Here is a 14,189-nt window from a genome sequence, read left to right as displayed (position 1 = left end):
TTCTGGCTTTTTTTGCGCTTAGGCCTCGGAGGTGTAGGTTCATGCCGAGGCTCAGAATCTGAAGAATAATCCGAGATTTTTCCTCCCACCATCGGAGTCATTTTCATTCAGATCTAGTAGCAGTGCTAACGCAGCATGTGCATCCATTCGTCCTTATCTTCTTGCCATTGTATATTACGCACACTCTCACTGTGTACTCCAAGTAGGTCAGAGTGGACTGATGAAACTGCTTGGGTTTGGTGAACAGATATAGAGCATATACTTTACCATTTTCAGATTATAATTAGAATATACCATTACAATAGAATTTACCGCCCAGTTCTTCATTCACAATTGGTAATTACATAATTATGCACCGTTCACTTCCCTTCGCTCATCAACTCACCCATTCTCCCCCTTTCTCCCGCATCAAACTTTACTTAATATATTTAATCTGCTGGTATAAGTGTGAAATTCGTTTCGGTATTGTTTCGGTTCAATTTTGAGACAATTATCTGGGTGATTATCAACTGGGCACGGCACCTTCCATTGTCGGGAGAAGGGGGGGCAACAGTGGAAAACCATTCAAAAAATGAGATGCCTTCCTAAAACTGGTTATAACTTCAGTTCTGTTTGTGATGACATGAATGAGCAGTCAAAATGACTGCTTTAGTGATTCTAGTGTTAACAGGGACAGTGTCCATTCAGCAACATTTCAGTGTTCACGTCAATGTAAATGTGCCAGCTGAAATGCCCTCCCTTAAGGCTTGCCCACGTGGGAAGAGCCAATAGAGGCCATCTTGGCAGATTCACATTTTGTAGTTGTGGATTTTTGTAAGCAGAAAGTTTCCCCATTGTGTACGATGATGTCATATTTCTGCGTCGTCCTTTAATCCTAAGAGTATTTTTCACCAGTTGTCTGTATTTGACACTTGACATTTACAGGATCAATACACAAGGCAATGGTACAAAATATTAGATCCTGAATGTTCCACAACGTGATACAGTCACAGTGCTCTATTTTTAATCTGTCTTTTATACATCTTTCATGGGAGCTATTGTTTGACTCACTCACCCAAATATATCCTTTTGATGTTCTCTCTCTCTCTCTCTCTCTGATGACTGTTTTGTTTGAAGCTCTTTACTGTTCAGCCCACCTAGACAACACACGCACACACATTCAGACACACACACACTACACACATTCAGACACACACACACACACACACTACACACAGCTGCATGACTTCCCTGCGAACACGACATCCTTATCTCTGGAGACATCATTAGTCTTTTGGTCGTCATCACACACTGAGACACTATCCTAAATGGCACCCTATTCCCTATGTAGTGCCCTTTGACCAGGGCCCATAGACCTCTGGTCAAAAGTAGTGCACTAAGTAGGGAATAGGGTGCCATTTGGCATAGTCTCAATGTGAACAGAGAGAGATGACAGGTTGTGTCCATCAGTATTGCTGTCACACCTCGAGGCTACTGCCACACTGCTCATCCAAACCCTTTGAAATGCATAATATTGAATTCTAAACTAGGCTGTAAGGCATTTAATATACCAGTTTACAATTAATGTTTCACTGAATAAATAGATATGTAAATAGATGTTTACTGAACTTTGAGGGTTGCCTGTACAAAGTGCATCAATTAAGTGCATGCTTAATTCAGGAAATAAAAAAACATTTTGAAATAGAGTAGGGCAGGAACAAAAACCTGCCCAACCAGTGGACATATTCACATATAGGTGTTATATACATGTGTTTATTATATACATTCATATACATTAGTACATACATTGTATACATCATTGGGCCACTACTGCTCTTAATCAACTGATTAAACCTGAACCCATCCCCCCACTCCCACCCATCTCCTCCTCCAGAGCCCTCAACACCCCGGTGCCCGTAGACCTCCAGAGGGAGAACACGGAGAACGTGCTCCAGGACGAGCACCTCAGCGACCAAGAGAACGCCCCTCCGGCCCTGCCCCCCGGTGGGAGCCGCCAGGGGGGCGGTGGCCAGACAACCGCTAAGGGCGAGGGATGGGAGGACACCGACTTCAACCGCAACAAACTCAGGATCAGCCTGGGCAAGGTGAGTAAGGGGGAGGAATGAGGGGAAGGAGAACACAAAATTTTACTGTATGGCCTGGTCTCACCACAATGGCCCGTAGATGGTAGGATGGCAATCATGTAGATGTTTTAGGATAGCTTATACTGTTTGTTGATACAGTATTTATAGCATTTTTGATTAATGAAAAATATGGGATGGATTGATGGTTGGCTGGGTAGAGGATGATAGACGGACAGAGAGATGCACAGGCAGAGATGGACATCCAGACAGAAAATGTGTACACCAGACAGATGAAGGCCTACCCTTTAAACTCCTAGCAGTGGTAATAGACACATTTTAGAATTAATTACTGTTTAGCATACATCATCGTGGCCTCCTGTCTCTCCTTTCCCCTCCCGTCTCTTCCTCTCCTCTCCCCTCTGTGTCTGCAGGGGGCACAGGAGGGGGATGAACCCAGCAGAGGGGCCTGTCCCATGTCTCCGTGCCGGGCAGGAGGGGCCCCCGAGTCCCCCAGTGGCCAGGTGCGCTCGCTCCGGTACCGCCGCATCAACAGCCCCGAGTCAGACCGCATGTCGGCCGCTGATGGGAGGGGCGTTGACGGATACGGCCAAAGGTGACCACAACAAACCAGCTCTAGTATTAGTTCCAAACCTGTACTAGCTTATAGTATAGTAGTATTTAAGTAATGTAGTTAACCAGGAAGTACATTGTACTAAAATAAATTTAGTATTGTACCTAGCTACATTAAAGTCTCTTAGGTGTTCCAGGAAAGTCCTTTGGGTTAGAGTCTGTGAAACTGCTATAAGCCTATCTATTATAGCCCTCCACTTTAATACTTAATTCAATACTTAATGTGTGGGTTTTGTGTGTGTGCATTTGTTTGTGTGTGCTTGTGTGTCTATGTGCCCTTGTACGTCCTCGTGCTTGTACCTGTGTGAATGTATTTGTACACATCTGTGTGCCACAGTATCAGGTCCCGCATGGATATCCTGGGATCACCCTCGCGCCACGTGTACTCGTCCCAGCCGGCCATGATGCTGTCTGTGGACTGCGGCCTGCAGCGCGGGAGGCACGGCGAGGGCTCAGTGGCGTCCGTGGACCAGGAAGCCCACAGTAATGCCTTTATCAGATCGGTGCCACTGGCAGAGGAAGAAGACTTTGATAGCAAGGAGTGGGTGATCATCGACAAGGAGACAGAGCTGAGGGACTTCCAGCCCACCACGTCGGGCACCACCGATGAGGAGCCTGAGGAGCTGAGGCCCCTGGAGGAGGGAGAGGAGAGGAGGAGGCTGCGGGGAGGAGGTGGGCCTGGAGGTTTTATGTACATTCAATGATGTGCAATTTCAGTCAGTTCAATTCTGTTCCATTCTATTCGGTTCTGTTGTATTCAGTTCTATTCTGTACAAGTTGTGCTGTGTTGACGATGATGCTCATCTCTCCTCTCATGTTCAAATATTGTTTGACGTTTTAGTTAATCCGGAAAACACTTTTCCCACTACTGAGCCGAACCAAACCATTTGTACTGAGCTGACCTGGTTATGCATCTTCCACAAGCAGAACCATGCTGAAAAGGACAATGTCAAAATGAAATATTCAGGCCTCTTGGGTGGCGCAGTGGTTAAGGGCGCTGTACTGCAGCGCCAGCTGTGCCATCAGAGTCCCTGGGTTCGCGCCCAGGCTCTGTCGTAACCGGCCGCGACCGGGAGGTCCGTGGGGCGACGCACGATTGGCCTAGCATTGTCCGGGTTAGGGAGGGATTGGTCGGTAGGGATCTCCTTGTCTCATCGCGCACCAGCGACTCCTGTGGCGGGCCGGGTTGCCGGGTGCACGGTGTAGCCTCCGACACATTGGTGCGGCTGGCTTCTGGGTTGGATGCGCGCTGTGTTAAGAAGCAGTACGGCTGGTTGGGTTGTGTATCAGAGGACGCATGACATTCAACCTTCGTCTCTCCTGAGCCCATACGGGAGTTGTAGCGATGAGACAAGATAGTAGCTACTACAACAATCGGATACCACGAAATTGGGGGGTAAAAAAATAAATAAATAAAATAATTAAATATTCAACCCATCACAGTTTGGTTCGGGTTGGCATGTATATTCCTAACCAATCCTTTGTTTTAGGGGCGGAGATGGTGGTGCGACCCAAGACGACCCTCACGACCAACAGCAGCCGGGGCATGCTCACGCTCACTGAGGAGGAAGCCTCCAGACGAAGTGGGGGAAGCCCCGCCATGTCGCCCTGTCATTCACTCCCGTCAGGCCGTCCTATTAGACCGGTAAGAGACCGGGCTGACCTATCGGTGGAGGGAGGCTTCTCTCTTTGCATGTTCATGGGAGTCGGCTCAGAGCTGGGTCGCCTGCTGTACAATGCGATTGATCTTCAGATGATATGGATGAGACCCACCTAAGCGGTGGGTGTTGTTGTTGATCTATCCAGATTATGTAAAGATTAGCTCTTCGGTGCCCCCTCTGGTCGTGATGTCAATTAACATGCAGTGCTAAGCCTAGGGTTGCAAAATTCCGATAACTTTGCCAAAATGACCTGTTTTTCCAGAAATCTCAGTTGGAAGATTCCTTCTAATTTCAGTGATCATTCTAGAAAAACAGGACATTTTGCAACCCTAGAATTTTGCACGCCAGTGGGAACTGAATACCTTGGCGGGGGGGGGGGGGGGGGGGGGTGACCATTATTCCCACAGCCATTTTAGTGTCATTCACACTGTCATTGGTGTGACATATCCTGCCAGTGTAAAGAGAGAAAAAGTGCATTTTTCCGTGTCAGTAGGCACAAATTGTTTGGTTTTAACCATTGTTTTTGTAATGCTAAGGAATGAATGGGAGACGTGGCTTTGCTAACTGCATATTCCAGCATCAGATCAGATGTAGCCTTACATATTAGAATGATTGAACAGTTTATGCTTTTTGGGTGAGATGGTGGCATGAGTAGGGTTATTTTGACAGTGCCCCCCCCCCCCCCCCCCCCCCCCCCCCCCCCCCCCCCCCCCCCCCCCCCCCAAATGTATTTCTACAATATTTTCTCAATAGTTTTCTCAAAGAGTCCACAAGAGCATTTTCTCATAGTGCAGTTCCGGCAAATGCCAGATAGGCTGGTCCATACCACGGGCAGATTCCTGTTGACATTTGTCAGGGTTGCACTGCACTTGATGCCCTCGTTATGACACACTGACTGGTGAAACAAGATATACGCATACATGATGACACTTTGTCATTCTGATGAGAATAATGTAGCAAACATCCAGGTAGCTGGGTCATATTCAGTATGGCACAACCGAGCAAAATGTTTTTGTAACAGAAAAAAAATATTTGGACATGTTCAGGTGGTGCAACCTAGTTTCAAAACGTTTTCTTCACACTGAACATGTTCTTGACGTCAGTGTTAGAAAGTCCTGACATGAAAACCTTTTGGTTGAAAATGTTAAATGAAAAGGTTTAAACCGTGAGTCTTCCCATCGCTGCCACCAAATGTGTTTAAGCTGACCGTTACCACATACATAAAAAGATGCACGAAAGAAAATATGGGGAATGTTCCAGTCTTTTAGCTGAATGAATTATAGAGGAAATTCAGCAAATTCTTGGAGAACAGTTGAAGTTGACAAAATGTTTCCTCATTGTTAAAACCAATGTGTCTCAGCCTGTAGCTTCCATTAGTGTTTCAGTTCTTTATGGGTCTTTTCAGTGAGAATGTCATTCTCCATTTAAAAACATGCAATCATACTATTTTGCCCAAAAGTGATGTACACTACCGTTCAAAAGTTTGGGGTCACTTAGAAATGTCCTTGTTTTTTAAAGAAAAACAACAACAAAAAGTCCATTAAAATAACATCAAATTGTTCAGAAATACAGTGTAGACATTGTTATTGTTGTAAATGACTATTGTAACTCGAAACGGCAGATTTATTTTTAATGGAATATCTACATAGGCGTACAGAGGCCCATTATCAGCAACCATCACTCCTGTGTTCCAATGGCACGTTGTGTTAACTATTCCAAGTTTATCATTTTAAAAAGCTAATTAATGATTAGAAAACCCTTTTGCAATTATGTTAGTTAGCACAGCTGAAAACTGTTGTGGAAAATACTGTGGTAAATATTTTCTTCTTCTTGAACTGCACTGTTGGTTAAGGGCTTGTAAATAAGCATTTCACGGTAAAGTCTACACTTGTTGTATTCGGCGCATGTGACAAATAAAGTCTGATTTGTTCTGGTTAAAGAAGCAATAAAACTGGCCTTCTTTAGACTAGTTGAGTATCTGGAGCATCAGCATTTGTGGGTTCGATTACAGGCTCAAAATGGCCAGAAATAAATAACTTTCTTCTGAAACTCGTCAGTCTATTCTTGTTCTGAGAAATGAAGGCTATTCCATGCAAGAAATTGCCCAGAAACTGAAGATCTCATACAACGCTGTGTACTACTCCCTTCACAGAATAGCTCAAACTGGCTCTAACCAGAATAGAAAGAGGAGTGGGAGGATCCGGTGCACAACTGAGCAATAGGACAAGTGCATTAGAGTGTCTAGTTTGAGAAACAGACGCCTCACAAGTCCTCAACTGGCAGCTTCATTAAATAGTACCCACAAAACACCGGTCTCAACGTCAACATTGAAGAGGCGACTCCAGGATGCTGGACTTCCAGGCAGAGTTGCAAAGAAAAAGCCATATCTCAGACTGGCCAATAAAAAGAAAAGATGGGCAAAAGAACACAGACACTGGAAAGAGGAAGATTGGAAAAAAGTGTTTTGGACAGACGAAGTTTGAGGTGTTCGGATTACAAAGAAGAACATTCTTGAGACGCAGACAAAGTGAAAAGATGCTGGAGGAGTGCTTGACGCCATCTGTCAAGCATGGTGGAGGTAATGTGATGGTCTGGGGGTGCTTTGATGGTGGTAAAGTGGGAGGTTTGTACAGGGTAAAAGGGATCTTGAAGAAGGAAGGCTGTCACTTAATTTTGCAACGCAATGCCATATCCTGTGGACTGCGTTTAATTGGAGCTAATTTCCTCCTACAACAGGACAATGACCCGAAGCACAGCTCCAAACTATGCAATAACTATTTAGAGAAGAAGCAGTCAGCTGGTATTCTGTCTATAATGGAGTGGCCAGCACAGTCACTGGATCTCAAACCTATTGAGCTGTTGTGGAAGCAGCTTGACCGTAGGAAGTGCCCATCAAGCCAATCCAACTTGTGGGAGGTGCTTCAGGAAGCATGGGGTGGAATATCTTCAGATTACCTCAACAAATGTACAACTAAAATGCCAAAGGTCTGCAAGGCAGTCATTTCCTGAAATGGAGGAAGGATTCTTTGAAGAAAGCAAAGTTTGAAGGACACCATTATTTCAAATAAAAGTCATTATTTATAACCTTGTCAACATCTTGACTATATTTCCTATTCATTTTGCAACTCATTTCATGTATGTTTTCATGGAAAACAAGGAAATGTTAGTTACACTTTCAACTCTTGAAAAACAGTTTTCTACACAAATATGTGTCAAGAAACAGGCATTTAAGTATGAACCAAATACACATCCATGAGCATTTCATAGAGATTCATAAATGCTTTAAGCGTTTGAAAAAAATCACTGGTTGGCACATGTGTCAAACGTCCGGCCCAGAGCCCAGATCCGGCCTGAGAGAAGGTCCAATCCAGCCCGCGGGTGGTTTGAGTTTTTAAAAAACAATATAAATATTTTTTTTTTTTTGGGGGGGGGGGGGCACAAACTCGATATACTTTAAAATGACAAAAACAAAATGTTAAATTGTGTAGAAATTAAAATGGACCTACGTACATAAGTGTTCTTGACTGTGTCCAGCTCGCTAATAATCATCGAATTGAAAGCTAGACAATCAGGGAGCATCAAAAAGTCACAAAATGATGGATAGAGAACTGTTTTGAGTTTGACATTCCTGGTTGAATGAAGATCATGATGAGTTGATTATTGGAAACAGGTGTGTTAGTGTTGGGTTGGGGGAAAAGCCTGCACATCCAGTAGCTCCCTAGAGTTGGAGAACTCTGATTTACATAAACTGTGCATGCTGATAAGAAAACATTACGTGTGAATGTATATTCAATGATTATGAACGTGTCATACATTGCTTAGTATGTGCTACTGTGTATGTCTAATGGGAGGCCCATACACATAGTGTAAGTACAGTAACACTGTTTATTTATTTTTTATTCCCCTGCGCCAAACACTAGAGGGTGCCACAACACATCCCTGTGCTCAAAACATCCTAACTCAGAGCAGAGCATGTACACTCTATATAAAAAAGTATGTGGACACCCCTTCCTATTAGTGGATTTGGCTATATCAGCCACACCCGTTACTGACAGGTGTATAAAATCAAACACACAGCCATGCAATCTCCATAGACTAACATTGGTAGTAGAACGGCCTTACTATAGGATGCCACCTTTCCAGCAAGTCAGTTCGTAAAATTTCTGCCCTGCTAGAGCTGCCTCGGTCAACTAAGTGTTGTTATTGTGAAGAGGAAACGTCTAGGATCAACAACGGCTCAGCTGTGCAATGGTAGGCCACACAAGCTCACAGAATGGGACCAGCGATTGCTGAAGTGTGTAAAAAATGATCTGTCCTCGGTTGCAACACTCACTACCGAGATCCAAACTGCCTCTGGAAGCAACATCAGCACAACAACTGTTCGTCAGGAGCTTCATGAAATGGGTTGCCATGGCTAAGCAGCCACACACATACCCATGTGCAATGCTAAGTGTCGGCTGGAGTGGTGGGAAGCTCGCCGCCATTGGACTCTGGAGCAGTGGAAACGCGTTCTCTGGAGTGACAAATCACGCTTCGCCATCTGGCAGTCCGACGGCTGAATCTGGGTTTGCTGGATGCCAGGAGCATGCTACCTGCCATAATGCATAGTGCCAAATGTAAAGGTTGGTGGAGGAGGAATAATGGCCTGGGGCTGTTTTTCATGGTTCGGGTTAGGCCCCTTTGTTCCAGTGAAGGGACATCTTAACGCTAAAGCATACAATTACTTTCTAGACGATTCTGTGCTTCTAACTTTGTGGCAACAGTTGGGGGAAGGCCCTTTCCTGTTTCAGAAGGACAATGCCCCCATGCGCAAAGCAATGTCCATGCAGAAATGGTTTGTTGAGATCGGTGTGGAAGAACTTGACTGGCCTGCAGAGCCCTGACCTCAACCCCATCGAACACCTTTGGGATGAATTGGAACGAGCCAGGCCTAATCGCCCAACATCAGTGCCCGACATCACTAATGATCTTGTGGCTGAATGGAAGCAAGTCCCTGCAGCAATATTCCAGCATCTAGTGGAAAGCCTTCCCAGAAGAGTGGAGGCTGTTACAGTAGCAAAGGGGGGACCAAATCCATATTAATGCCCATGATTTTGGAATGAGATGTTCGACGAACAGGTTTCCACATACATTTGGTCATGTAGTGTATTTATCTACGAGGTTAGGGTGAGAAATAACTCCCAGATCATTTGAAAGGTTTGAACGGAAAATGTGATACAGCTCCATATGAATGAAACAATGGCGCTCACTGTTAAAGGACAACAGTCAAAAAAAGGACATGGCTAACAAGAATGTCAGTCAGTAGTCACTGAGATGTGGTTTTAAATCCAGTTAGTTCAGATTGATTAATTAAAACATTAGTGTAGTTGGGTCGTTCCACAAAATGAGTCCCTTTTGTGTTCCTTTGATATTTCAAGTAGATATTGTGCACCAATCTAGAATTTGAATAACCTATTATATTAAAAAGTACCCATCCCCTAGGGCCGTTTGACCCACCCAAGTGTCAATCTAATTAACATAATACAAATATTCACATCAAAATCCGTCTGTTTAACCCCCCCCAATTTGTTCTTAACTGACTTGCCTAGTTAAATATATCTTTCTTAAAAGGTCCAATGCAGCCATTTTCATCTCAATATAAAATCATTTCTGGGTAAAAATGAAGTACCTTACTGTGATTGTTTTCAATTAAAGTGGCTAAAAAGAAACCAAAATAGCTCCTTAGCTAAATGAAATTTTTCAAGCAAGAATTTTGCTAGGACTGTCTATAAGTGGTTTGAGAGAGGGACCTAATTTAAAGGAGCCTAATTTAACCTGAAAACTAGCTCTTATTGGCAGAGTGTAGAGCAAACTCTCTTTGTTATTGGACTATTAACTTGTGACATCACCAGGTGGTACCAGTCGGTCCAAAAACCCCACCCAATTGCCCCTCCCTGTTGCACACAACAAGCTTCCCTGTTATTTTATTTGGCAGTTAATATGCACTTACTATAGACCTCTTTTTTATTAAGTTGAACATGTGTTTGTCATGGCAGACTGTTAAAATGAGGTGAAATAAAATGTTCACCAAATTACACTACCCAAAAGGGACTCATTTCATGGAACGACTCATTGTCTCAATTGGGGCGGCAGGGTAGCTAGTGGTTAGAGAGTTAACTGAAAGGTTGCAAGTTCAAATCCCCCAGCTGACAAGGTACAAATCTGTCGTCATTGAAAATAAGAATTTGCTCTTAACTGACTTGCCTAGTTAAATAAAGGTTCAAAACAAATTGAGTGGAATTTAAATGGAGTTTAAATTCACAGTGGAAGAATTTATTTTCAAATATTTTAGTTTAATTTTGGCGATACTTAATTTTGGAGCAAATCCTTGTTCTTTGAAATCCGAAATCAAAGTTATTTTTATTATTTTTATTGAACAAAATACACACTATTTTGTGTTCAAATCCAAAACTTCACACAACAGCCTTAATTAAAGTCACCTTTATCTGGTTTTATGGTTGAAGCGAAGTCAGATAGTCAGATTGCAACCAGATGAAGGCATCTTTATCATGACGACATCAACAACCCTGGGAAAAATGTTGAAAATGTTGTTGAACCAACATCAGATTACAATCTCTTCAATTTTAAATAAAAATACATAAACTAGCTAAGAAAACCTGATTTCATAGCTTTCCTGCAATTCTACACATTTTGCCATGGGGCAGACAGACATTTGCAGTTTTATAACACATTTCATGCAATTCTGTACATTTTGCCATGAGACTGAGAGAGGGGGGCTGGAGGTCGGGGGTCCCAGGCCCTGCATGCCTGTTCAGTAATCTGGCCCTGGGAAAGGCACCATAATTTGGTTATTATCTGGTCAGATGATTTCAATTATTTAAAGACGTAAAAAATATGTCTAAAAACATTTATAATCAGAAGACAACCTGACATCGACCAGTTTTTCCCACTGGCTTAGATTACAATAATATTGTTGACCTTTTTGCTGTGCCTAAAAACCTTTTGAACAAGAAATCTTACAGATGGTTTTATTAATACGCATTACCCAGCATCCATGTACCACTAGGGTCCGTTAGCACTGCATCAATTAGAAACCAGTCCTGAATGACTCTTGTGTTATGCAGGTCTGCGTACCATTTTATCAACTTGACACTTTAAGTCCATTTAACCTTTTGTAAGTTTGTGTGTTTTTTTCTGACTGTTACGGTATGTCCATGAAATATGTTAAAGAACATGTTTTGCTCAGGAGTTTGGTACGAATAAATACCTGCATACAACAAGGGGCCTTCGAAACCACAAGCCCAGTTCACCCATTCCCTGTGTCCGTTGTATTTCCTTGTCATGGTTTACTGTAAAAGAAAACACAAATGTTGATTTACTTACCTCACCAATAACGTTTTGCCAGCCTTATTTGTGATTTCACCGCAAGTGCCTAGTACGGCAGGCCTCGCTATCGCAAACATGATCAAGGACCCTCGTTTTATTTGCCCTGTGACCTCTTCCTTGACATAACCGATGTATTTGCGCCACCTATCAATTAAAAGTACAGTATGTCAAGTTGCACTCACCCAGAGGAGAAAAAGGCGAGGGTGCCATGGGAACAACAAGCGAAGAAATAAAGTGGTGTTTTGGGGTAAGCACAGTTTAGGATAGTCCTTACTTCTGTTGTTTTTTTCTTACTTCGTTTCTGTTCCGAACTCCTCCTTTTTTTGTTGAGCCATATTTATCCCCTTTTTCTTCGTCCTGTGTTTGTGTTTCGTGTGCTTGATGAGACCATCTATATTTTGTGTTATTCATTTAGCATTTTCCAATGGTGATTTTTCGAGTAACGTCTTTTAGCAAAATTGAGTGTAAATTTGATGGTGTCCAGGCATTTTCCCAGGTTCAATGTGTTGTCATACTAGAGGAACGTGCAGTACTTGTGTGTTTTTAACGGCATTGTTGGGGAATGTGTCCACTGTGCCTTGATTATGAGAGAGACGGAAACCTACTCTCATTTGCTTCCAATCTGGCAACCCACTTAAGAGTTTTGTAGAATACTGTCTTCTATCCTTTTAACATACTGTAATGCCTATGCTGTAATGGCAACCCTAGCTACAACCATAGTCTTCCTCTCCTTGTTTCTCTCTGGACTACATCAGAGAACCCTTACAGCATGCACACAGGGAAGGAGAGATGTATGACAAGCTATGTTTCAATACTCTATATGGATCCCTTTCCTTGTCTCCTTCTTTTATCAGCTGACCTGAAAGGTACTGGATAGTTGAGAGTCCAAGCCTATAACTCTAAACTATCTAATCTTTTTAGATCGCTGGTGAGGAAGGGTAAGAAGACAAGGAAATGAAGCTGTTTCAGGAGTGTTGGGACGTGGCCTGATACTAGTCTATAGTCTGTTAGCATGACCTGGTTGTTCCTCCCCCCTTCCATCCTAATGCCCCTCCTTCTGTTTTCTGATTGGTCTCTTCTGCAGCTGGAGGATGACAGGCACCACCCGAGGCCCAATCAGCTGCGGAGGCTGGCCTCCTACGTCTTCTCATCCTCCACACTGGAGACGGAGCAGTACCCGCACCCCGGAGGGTCCTTCATCCAGCGGAGCCGCTCGGCCGAGAGCAGCCCCGCCCACATGAACGCTTCCACCCACCGGCGCCATGCTCCCCTGCAGAGCCCGGGCAGCCCGCGGAGCAGGCACTCGGTCCTGAACGTGTCGCGCACGCAAATCCAGCAATTGCTTGCCAAACTCATGAACAAGAACGCGAGCTGAGGGAAGGGCACTCTGCATGCCAAAATGCATTAACGTATACTCGTACACACCCATTGTGTACATACAGAGGGACATACTCATGTACACACACGCAGTTTGTAACCCAAAGAGCCATATTTTGGCGGGTTGGTTAGAACACAAACACATGCACGCTTGCACACACGTACACACATTGTCTTTCAGACACACGCAAACTGAACTAAAACACAAACAACTCACTTTAATGTAACTAACTTTAAAAAGGTGAATATGAAGAGAAGAAAAGTGCTGACTGCAAAATATTTTTCACGCAATAAACTCTTAAAAGTCTGCTCCTTGCAAAGTCAGTTGCACATGCCACAAAAATGTACACCATTTCTGTAAAAAGTGGTGGAAGTGTAAACTTGAGGTTGCTTCATCCTTTAATGGTGCTGTGAGGAGGAGGAGTCACAAGACTGGGACTGTTAAGAGGCTGTTCAACTTCATTGCATTCTTCTTTTTCCATTCATGCTGAAGGCTTGCGGGATTGTCGTCGAATGCAGGTCATGTCGGCGATGCGTACCTAAAGGAATACAGTAACGCTTTCGGTAACACTTTACTTAAAGGGGCAATCTGTAGTTCAATCAATAACAAGGCGGTCACCCCACCACTGTTTTGGTAAACAGCTGAGGGATGGGGATGAAGAACTATTCTCGAATTCATAGACAGAGCTATAGATGTAAGGAATGAAGATCCATGATATCAAACGTACAGTTTTAGCCATGTTTTGATGCTGTTTAACAATTACATTGTTTACAATCAATGGAGTAAACAAAGCATATATTTTGGCTTCTGATGGGGTACAACAGTTTAACCAAGCTCATGAGGCATTTCTAAGTTATATTCTTTAAGAATCAATAGGTATGTATTAAAATGGATGTACCAATCGCAGATTGTCCGTGCAGGTATAATGCATTATGATGACGTTATAATGCAATGTAAGTCATTATAAAGGCTCATACATGCTTATAACAAGTAATAAAGCTTTACACCTGCAAGCTACAAGTTGTGTTACCACACTTTCCTTAAATAATATTTCCTCATAAGACCTATGTG

General features: G+C 43.3%; 1 protein-coding gene across 1 annotated transcript in view; it reads left to right on the top strand.

Annotated features, from left to right (window-relative positions):
- Positions 1-14,189, top strand: part of ttbk1a (tau tubulin kinase 1a) — a 48,921-nt gene that overhangs the window by 21,447 nt on the left and 13,285 nt on the right. The window contains exons 11-15 of the mRNA XM_036948372.1: positions 1,874-2,084; positions 2,495-2,676; positions 3,031-3,365; positions 4,184-4,467; positions 12,825-13,046. Coding sequence (XP_036804267.1) covers positions 1,874-2,084; positions 2,495-2,676; positions 3,031-3,365; positions 4,184-4,467; positions 12,825-13,046 — 1,234 coding nt within the window. The remainder of the gene's footprint in view (positions 1-1,873; positions 2,085-2,494; positions 2,677-3,030; positions 3,366-4,183; positions 4,468-12,824; positions 13,047-14,189) is intronic.

The sequence above is a fragment of the Oncorhynchus mykiss genome, chromosome 17, assembly GCF_013265735.2.
Source record: "Oncorhynchus mykiss isolate Arlee chromosome 17, USDA_OmykA_1.1, whole genome shotgun sequence".
Taxonomy (NCBI): domain Eukaryota; kingdom Metazoa; phylum Chordata; class Actinopteri; order Salmoniformes; family Salmonidae; genus Oncorhynchus; species Oncorhynchus mykiss.
This window is presented reverse-complemented; position numbering and strand designations above follow the sequence as displayed.